A 10,401-nucleotide genomic window follows, 5' to 3' on the forward strand; every position below is an offset into this window, starting at 1 on the left:
AATAAGTGAAAATGGCGCGCCTCATCCCAATATGCACTGTAATAGGCCATCAAGGTTAACCACTCTTTGCTCGCCATACGTCATAAACCCACCAAGCGGTCACGTCAGTTCATTTTAGAGTAGAGGAAGACCATTTTATCGATTGTGAGCCTAAGCATGGGTCACCATAGATTCTTCCCTGGGTTCGTCGGTTAAGATCCCGGTTCGCCTAAGATCCCCCTTTTCTTTGCTCCCGGGCACCGTGATCTTAGGCGGAGATTACTGTATATAATTATATATCTACCAGTAGTTACCAATAGTAGAAATAGAAAAGTCAAGATGGTGCTGTCCTTCCCGTATCATATATTTCTAGTAAATTCTAGGGCTGTCTCTCTCTGGGCTGGCCTTCATCAACAATCATATTTTTTAGTTCTCTGTGTGTCTATGGGGTTTCCTGACCTTCCTGCCCTTCACCCTGTGTACAGTTGAGTGTGTCTGGGAGTGGAACATCATTGATCATATTTCTAGTACTCTGTGTCTCTATGGTGCTGGTCTTAACAAAATAGAGTAGTTTCGGCTATTTCCATTCAATTTTTTACAACAATATATATATGTGTGGGTGCCTAAAGAAAAGAACCAAAATTCGAATTACGACCATTTTGAGTTAAGGTTTGTACCTTATAGGAAATTCAATGATGAAAACAGGGGTCTTTGAGCTTTTTAGATATCTCAAGAATCTTTTGAGATATATTGCACATTTTGCGAGGTAAAGTACAAAGATAGAATTTTCAGAAAATGAGCTTTTAAGCTAAACAAACGTGAGAACACATACAAACTTTAAAAAATAGAAGATTTTTTAAATGTATTTATTCATTGAAAATTCAAGTCCAATTTGGCATTCAGTTGACATTAATATCATGAATGGAATTCAATGGTAAAACATAGCAGGGAAGAGAAAAAGTGCTTCAAGAATAAATGTTAACACCTTTTAAAAAGCAATTTCCATTACTTGATTTTATTATACCCTACCCTCAAAATAAAATATTTAGAAGTCAAATCAGTGTAAACCCTTTGAGCACATAATTTAAAAAATGGTGGATCTATCATTTTTTATATTATATGGAAACACATTTTGGTCTAAAAAAGTGCTTTTTTTATCAGCCTGTAGCTCGAAACGGTCTGCGGCGACTTTTAGTACTGTTCTCTAGGCGCACACACATATTGTAGTTTTAGTAAGAGTTTGGCACTTGCAACACAATAAGGTCATATAAGTGCCGAAGATTAGAGGTGTTACAAGAGAGTAACAAACACAAAAAAGGAGGAGGGGAGATAAGAAGATAGCTGTTTGATAGGAAAGAAGGAGCAAACCACACCAGAGCACCTGCCAACCACCCACTCACACATTTGCAGATGATGTTAACATTGGTTGTCAAAAAAGTTTGATAGCACTTGCAACACAATAAGGTCATACATGTATAAGTGCCGAAGATTAGAGGCGTTACAAGAGAGTAGCAAACACAAAAAAGGAGGGGAGAAAAAGACGATAGATGTTTGACAGGAGAGGAGCAAACCACATCAGAGCACCCTCCAACCACCCACAAACCAAAAGTTTGATCCCAACAAATTCACAGTGGACTCCACTGTGTCGCTTTTCTACAGAGCAAACAAAAACATTCCCAAACAGCAAAAACTGTAACAAACTTGTTAAATGCGCATCCAGTTTAATCAAATCATACAAACATAGAAACAGGACAGACAGTTGTGAGAGTGAGAGAATGGAAGTAGAAAATACAGAAAATGTGTGGCCAAAGCAAAAACAATACAAGGCCCATAGGCAGTGCAAATATGACAAGAGAACAAGTAAAAACTGATGACATTATTTCTAGTACCCAGAAGTAGCCTACCAGTCCATTCACATATTCCTCACCCCTAGAGTACAAGGAGGGATGAGTTATAAATTGTCATGTTCTTGTTTGAACTTCTGAGTTAAAAAAAGGACATTCGCAGATACAGAAACAAATGGATTAAGTTTAAACGGGTTACGGAACATTCTCGCATTCTCAAATCACTTCTGAAACTAAAAAAGTGGGTTTCATTAATTTGACCATGGAAAACAGGAAACCTACAGGGGCTTTAGTTTTAGAAAAGGGAAGCACACCAACACAATGGTCATTAAGTGCAACGAAAAAGCAAGACAGACAGAAACGTCAGGGAGAAAAAAAAGAAGTAGGACCTACCAGTGGCACCCTCCGACCACCTGCAACAGTTTGGAGAACATATACAGAACGTTTACACTTGGTCTCAATTATTCACATTGCTGTACAAAGCGTTGAGGGATTTTACTGTATTTGTTACGAAAGAAAAAAAGTTCACTTTTACAAAAGGTATGCTCACAATCTATTTCAAACAAGAAACCCACAAGGAAGACAAGAATGACCCATCATTATAATTTTCATTCCTAACTCAATATAAGGTGCATGGTCCCACCTGATATTTCCTTTGTACCCCATTCGATGATTTAGTTTGAGAAACACATGGACATGATAACTGTCATTTAATGCTGGGAAGGAAAGAGCAAGATAGACAGAAGCAATGTAAGAGGAACCGGTACTCAAGAAGTAGACTTATTAGCAACAGCCCCCCCCCCCACTCTCGGAGTCTAATAAAGGTCTATGATTTCAAAAACAAAACCTTAAAACAATGCAGCTCAAATTTGAACACACCGTGGATGAGATGAGATTTGAAAATATGAATTTATGGCTTGACTATGGGGACAACGGGTGAAATATGTACAAATGTGGCGATCATGAGCAGTTGTGGCGCAGGTAACTTCGTCGTCAGTCAACGGTCCAAAGAACACAACCTGTTGGGGAATGGTACCACAGACGGATCCTGAGTATGCCGCACACATCAGATGATTGACACAGAGAACTTGACAACAGGGACACTACTTCTCAGGAAGCCTGCGACGGAACAGTAACACATGCGGCTCTGCAACATACAAAAAAGCAAATCATTAAAACGTGGAGTTTGATAAAAACTTCCTTTAATTAACACTTTATCTCCATAGACGGTAAACCCACTATGGCGGCGCCAATTTTTTTGTATGAAATCTGTAAGTAGACTGTAAGTGACAAAGGTATTATGTCACTAAATTGGTTATTAAATCAAAACAAATGAACTTATTTTGACAGTTTTTCATCTAATGTATGAACTCCTGACCCCCGATAAAAAGAGACCTGTTTTCAGCAACTGCTGAAAATTCATAGTCGAAGTTGTCATAACATAAAGGAATGAGAATGTGCCCAAGATGCTGCCAACGACTCACCGTATGGCAGTTCTGGCCGCAAGTCACTAGGAGCAACTTGCCAGGGATAAGCAGTTAAAGAGCAATCTGTCATTATTTATTCTATAATGAAATAATAGCCTATAGAGGCAATGCTGAAGCTTGAGAAAAGAAGGTGGGTTTTTAAAAATCACCTTATAACTAAAGTAAAGGTAAGTGCATGCACAAAACTGAGAGGTGTGCGTTGATTTGGGAGCAAGTGAGAAAGAGAGGCTTCAGGGTGAATTTTTCTATGATTTAGATAGCGTACTCATTGTACCTCCATGAAAAGTAATAGTTATAGCCGGGCACAGATTATAACCCAAACAAGCCAGGAAGAGACAAATGTGTTTGATACATCCATAATTTGTGCAAACCAATTAAAATTTTTTTTTTTTTAAAGAGATATCGATGGAAATGAAGGGTTAGTAACTGTGACAGTAGAATGGTTGGGAAATAAATCACTGTAACGGATTTATCAAAGCAGATTCGCAGCGCACAGGTGTTTGAGTGACGCTGTGTCTCTTTTAGAACCTGTCCAACCATCATGTGTTGCATGTGAAGACAAGGCCAAGTTCCTTGGCGATTTCATCTGCTTTTGTTTGTTTGTTTAGTATGGGGTTTTACGGCGCTCGCAACTGCATAAGGTTATATGAGCGTGCGAAACAAGTTTTTTTATACGTCGTTTACTGCACGGCTGTGTGTGGGTTATTTGATCTTAAAAGTTAAAATATAACATTTTTTGCGTAATTATAATAATTTCAGACTAAAACAACTTTCATAAAAGTTTTTAATTCTGCTTTTGTCCTTAAGATGAGACCAGAGACAGGAAGAGGCATGGCATTTCTACGGTTCCAGCTAGCACATGCCATGTCTCTTCCTGTCTCTGGTCTCATCTTGAGGACAAAAGCAGATGAAATCGCCAAGGAACTTGGCCTTGTGTATGCCAGTTCGATGTTCTCAAATTTGGCAAAGCGCAGTAGCCTTTTGTAGGGTTGCCATTCAATGCTTGCATTTCGATTTCATCTTTATTTTTCATTGAAACACAGAAATTATTGAATTGAAGATATTTTAAAGTCTCTTACAAATTTCCTAATTCGTACAGGACTTCTTGTCAACTTCGGCTACAATCTGACGCTTCGTTTCTCTTGTCAGACAGTTCAAGTTTTCTCCTCTCTGCCATCATGAAGAGTTGTATCCGAAATCGATAAAAGGATAGACAGATGGAGAGTAGTATGTGCACCTTGCTCAGTATCAAGGCAAGAGAAAGGAATAAAATGCTGATGAGCCTTTGACAGAAATAAAATTACTTTTACATCAGATCAAATAATAACTGTAAGAAACACTAGATAGAGCACGCCACCTACCCCTCTCCTCTTGTATAACCTGTGTAATCACTTCCACATCCACACCTTCACATTCAAAGAACCTCACAAACATTTAATTACCACACAAGACCCAAACGCAGTGCCACAGTCTTTCTTCGACCAAACCATACTACCACTTCGCATGACTGGATTCAAAGAAGTGCTAGTGCCTTGGCCTTACACTACACTCACGACCATACAAGTACGGGTAATGTGCGATAACGAGTCTAAAAACCAGCAGCGAGCGCTTCATGTTGTAAGGGGGGAGGGGGGCCTGGCGGGCTCATGCAACCTGACACTCTCAATAACGATGGGTGTGTTGCGATTTGTATTAAAGACAACTGTGAGGAATAATTTTATCAAGATGTTTTAGACAAACTGTTTGACACCGTATAGGTGTTTGTGAAAAAAGTTGCCAATACAAACAGCAGTTGAGTCTGTGAATGGCATATCGTATGAGCGACCCGTTACTTCGAATTTTTACGTGTAAAGCGTATAGAGCTTGCTTTCGAGTGGGGATATAATGCGCTATACAAATGCTGTTTATTACTATTATTATTCAAATTTTTACGTGTTCATGTGATTATCTGTTCCTGACTGCAGTTAGTTGCTACTCTGCATGAATGAAAGGAAAGAATGATCATGAATAGGCTGTGTTTATAATTGGACAAGTGCAAGGAATAAGTGATTTAACTGATCTAAAACCACGTAGCAAATGACCCTCTCCTGAGATCTCACATGAATGTTTCAAGAACATTCTGTTCCAGGGTGCTTTTTTTAATGGTTTGTCTTTTTTTGGTCCACTTGTCCACGCCCCCTCCTTTCACTTTCACCCAAACAGTTATAATATTCAATTTCTCCTCTTTGTGAAAAATGTATTGCCTTTCATTCAAACAGAGTTCTAAATCACATTTTGATTTTTTAAAGCGTATTATAGATTTAAAAAATTCACTGAGAGTAAAAGCAGATAAGGAGAACCAGGTTCTTATAGTGCTGTCAAAAATTCATGGCGCAACTTATTGTCACATATCTCCTGAACTAGATCTAAACTCTCAGTCTTAAAAGACCAATATTTTTGTAAACACCTGTTAGCTCTGTTCTAGAAAATTCCCCGTAATTAATACTAATAAAAAATCCCAGGAGGTGGCTTCTACAGATTTTATGAGGTTTACAGCAGGGACAATATCGCTTTTAAAAGCAAGTCCATCATTTTTTTCTAATCACGATATTTTGTTTATTGAACGCCTGTTTTGAGAACGATTAGTGAAAAAAGTGTTAACCATATAATTAGTTCCTTGTAATTAGTTTTGCCACTAAAAAGTGTCATTGGTGAACTGCGACTTAAGCCATATATGCATACGCAAAATGTGTGCGAGAAGGGCCGTGAACAATGCCATTTTCTGCGTGAAGGAGATTTGTATAGTATTTTAAATAAATTTATGAAGAACAATTTTTTATTTAGCCTCAATTGTGGAAAAATAAATGATTACATTAAGACAAATTGATACAAACCGCTGTGCAAAGTATGGGGGACATTGATTCACCCGTATAAAAGATATTTGAGGTTAAGTTGTGCCACAAATTTTTGACCGCACTATAAGCTGGAAAACACTATTATTCCATACATTATTATATTATACTACAACAGTAAGAAGTACGAATGGGGAAAGCCTAAAAGGATACTTTCATCACAGACCAGTCCACTTTAGTTTGAGCCACTCTACACTTATCAGTACCATTTATAATTTATTACATTTTATGGATTGGAGTAGACACAAAAACTAAATAAAGTTAAACAAAAGAAATACTCTAGAGACAATACCTGGATTATGTCGCATGTAGTGCATCCATCCATGGCTTTGCTGGACACCAATACTCCGCCATTCACCCTCACTCATCAAATGATTTTTTGGAACCCACTTGGCAATTTCTTTCGGAAGTAAAACGTGCCTGCATGGAGAGAAAAAAAGAGAGCATAAACCTATGACCATGAACTAATTCAAAGCTTCATACAACAACCCTTGCAGTAGAAGAGCATGCCAGAAGGACACATTGATCCAATTGTAAACTCATATCCAGTCAAACCTTGTTATACCACCTGCTCCACTTACTGCCTGATTTGGACAATATGCATGGGGGGGGGGGGGGGGGGGAGAGACAACCCCCCCCCCCCCCACTATTTGTTCCCTTAAACCACCACCTCAGCTATGTAGTGATAATCTCCCTTTCAGTTTCTCCGACATGTGACTGCAAGCTAGCCCTTGTCCCTAATTAATTTGCTTCCCCCCCTCCTCAATCCCCACCCCTTTCTTGTGAATTTCATACAGCATACATACATTAGAAAAGTAAACTCTGATCTGGCAGTAATACAATTTTCAGTTTGAATTGGTACCAGATCTGCCAACCCTCAATGACCCAAAAAAAAACTAGGGAGTTTTCCTGCGAAGTTTGGACTTGGAGAAAAAAATTGGGAGTCTCCAGAACCCCAGTAGATTCAGTTTATGTTGAAACCAGTCTTGGCAAATAGACGTGTATATTGCACACGCAAATAAAAATGTGTATTTTCAAGCCACCCAAATACTGAAAATAAACCTGTTTAGTTTCACATCATTTACCATAAGTTGCGCATGACTGATGGAAAAACGAATTCACATAAAAAATTGGATTGTGTGCAAATTAAATTCAATCAGGGTTCTTCCACTGATCACCAAAAAAAAAACCCAGAAAGAAAATGAGTGCTCCAGTTTTATCAGGTGCAATCAAACCTGCCATGACAGCCACCAGCACAAATGGTCACTTCCCATTCCATTTTTTTTCTATCTATATTATAATAGCACTGTGTAAAACGAATAACTGTTTTAACGTATAATGTAGTATAAGTGGCCAACACACATTTGGCCATTAAAACCATCGTAAATCAATAATTTTCAAGAAAATACCAGTGTGAAAGTAAAAGTAATAATTATTTTGGTAGCTGCTGTAATCATAAACAACATTTAGTTTCCAATGGACTATTCAGGCACTTTTGGAGGAATTTCGTAACGAGAGACCACTATGAAATAGAGGGTTAGGGACAGTAGTAGTAAGTAAGAAGGAACCAAGGAGTGGCAGATGAAAGAGTCAGGAGCCGATAGGAGAAGGAGGGGCAAAAAGTGGAGATGAACGTAGACACCAGAGTTTAGACAGTAAAAACAGAGGAGAAAGGAGAAAATTTTAGAGAAGAAAATTTTCCGTTGCTGTCAGATTTTGAACCCAAGACCTATTGAATGACAGGCAAACACCATAACCTCTAGACCATTCATGAGAGCCCACTGACTTGACAGCATAGACTTTAGTCTTAAAAACTTTGGAAGGAGTGAACAGCAGAGGAGCCGCCGACCAACAACACACAAAAGAGAGGATATTTTGAGCGGGTATACAAAAAAGTTGGGTTCAGTATTTTGGAAAAATACTATTGGTAATTTATTACTTTCACTCCAGCACACAGATGCACTGCTTTGGGGTCCAGTATTCTTTCTGCGGATCACACATAGATATTATATCATATAGCCACTAAAACTGTCACAAATTAATTATTTTCAAGAAAAGTTCAAACCTAAATATGCGAAACATCAAATTATGGGTCAAAACAGGGGGGCATAAACAGCTATGAAAAAACTGTGGGTTTTCTTTTACTTTCCCTCCAGTCTCAAATTTAGCTACTAGCTGTCCATTTTCTACTACAGTGGGGGGTTGCATTCAACGAGGTTGCCGGGACTGGCTTGTTGTCCTCTATGGATCCGACCTCTCGTCGAACGTGACTAAGGCTAAAGAAAAGAAAGGAGACTAGTTATTAAAATTATTATAATGTTAAACGATGTACCAATACCAGTAATTAAAACAGTTGTTCCTCCTGATGACGAAAATCTCAAAAGCATCAGTGTGCGCGTGTTTCAGCTGTGTTCTGACCGTCATTTCTGCATGTTAAATTCCCCCCCCCCCCCGGAACACTTCTCGTGTGGAAACACACCCTCTCACATCTAGGTCTAGATCTTCATAAAGTAAAGACGGGAGCTTGAATTTTCTGATCAGGGGAAGAAAAGATAATTGAAAAAAAAATGAAGGTCTTGATCTAGACTGATGATCTAGACCTACCAATCCAAAGTTCATCCAGTTTCACACAGTATGCATCGCGTTCCCACCCACCCCTTCCCATCCCAACCGCAGGCTAACCCTCGCCCATCCACCTGGCTTTGGGGCCCATAATATTAAGAGGCACACTAGATCTTGCAATACAATCTGTTAGGAATCGAGGATGAGCCTTGTGCTTCGCGTGAGATGGAGAGAAAGGAGAAAAATTCTTCGCTTTTGCGGCTGCTAATTGCTTTTATTTGATTCACAACCTCGTTGAAAGCGATTTTGGTCTGTTTGCAACCTCGTTGGAGCTGACTCTGACGTACATTTACAAAGACATGACATATAGAGGAAAAAATCGTGGGTTAAGGATTGCCCCGTTGGAGCCGACTTCTTGTTGAATGCGACACGCGTTCTACTACATATATATACACATCGATGCGTTGGACAAGAATATATATATATATATATATAGACTTTATTTCCGTTGCAAATTAATAGTTTTTGAACTATTTGATGGTTTTTAATCAAAATAGGTCACACTAAGCCTAATTGTGTAGTAATTTCTGCACTTTGAACTAATCGGGGGTTTCCGGAAAAAAAAATCTTGGGGGGATTTGACATTTTCTTGAAAATAATTGATTTGCGACAGTTTTAGTGTTTGCATGTGTGATCTACAGCAAAAAATAGTGCAGTTTGACCCCCAAAGCAGTGAATTGAGTGTGGGAGTGAAAGTAAAAATTTACCAAAACCGTGTTTAGCTGATAATTATAACAAAAGCCCAAGCCAGAGGGAAGGGCTCCCTCACCCATTGCCCACTTTCCTTTCTTGCCTAACTGTCCTGTGCGCACAGTCAAATATGGGCATGGGTTACTCGAATTCGTCAGGGAAAGGAAATAGTGTTTGAGATTTCTGCAACTCATCATGTCTGTGAAAGCCCCCAATACAGAAAATAAAGAGAAAATCAAGCCCCAAGGGTGGTAAAAAAGAACATTAAAACAATATGGTTAGCTCCTTTGATGAATGTGTTGACAGTGTGAAAGAAGGAAGATGAATGAAAGTGGAAAGCATAAAATCTCATGTGTGCACAGCAGACTCCTACGTCATCCCTTTCCTCTAATTTCATTGGCTTACAGAAAGTTGCACCTCTTGCCATCTGCACTGTGCACGTCCCACAGCCTGATTGTACGCATGGCGAGCCAGTCATGCGGTGCAGTCAGCATCACTCACAAGCGGATAGTTAGAGAACAAATAAACGTCATTGGCCGATATTTATAATTATTATCAAAGTGACTATTCGGACTCGAGTCAGAATATGAAAAAATGTTATTCAGACTCTGATTCTTGTCCAACATGACATCACTTCCGACTTCCTGTGACTCCGGCTTCCTGTCCTGCCGTACTTGTGACTCACCTCAGGCTGGGTAGAGACCGGGATCACTTCGGGCAAAATAGCATTTTGTGCAGGAGCCGAGTTTTTATCTTATGATGAATTTGAGGCCGGCCTGAAAAGTTATAGCGCTTCTAATAAATGTTTATTTGTCAAGAGGACATCAGAAGCAATTAAAGATGGCTCGTTAGCGTGTGTCGGGTCGGATGGGCAGCCGGCACACGTGT

The 10,401-nt window shown here is 39.2% G+C and overlaps 1 protein-coding gene across 1 annotated transcript in view; it reads right to left on the bottom strand.

Moving 5' to 3' along the window:
- Positions 1 to 1,683: 1,683 nt before the first annotated feature.
- The window catches only part of LOC101862003 (cyclin-dependent kinases regulatory subunit), a 16,576-nt gene continuing 7,858 nt past the window's right edge, over positions 1,684 to 10,401 (bottom strand). Inside the window, exons 2-3 of the mRNA XM_013082004.2 lie at positions 6,494 to 6,621; positions 1,684 to 2,970 (exon numbers count right to left, since the gene is read on the bottom strand). Coding sequence (XP_012937458.1) covers positions 2,927 to 2,970; positions 6,494 to 6,621 — 172 coding nt within the window. The 3' untranslated portion in view covers positions 1,684 to 2,926. The remainder of the gene's footprint in view (positions 2,971 to 6,493; positions 6,622 to 10,401) is intronic.

This window comes from Aplysia californica, unplaced genomic scaffold (assembly GCF_000002075.1).
Source record: "Aplysia californica isolate F4 #8 unplaced genomic scaffold, AplCal3.0 scaffold00008, whole genome shotgun sequence".
NCBI lineage: Eukaryota > Metazoa > Mollusca > Gastropoda > Aplysiida > Aplysiidae > Aplysia > Aplysia californica.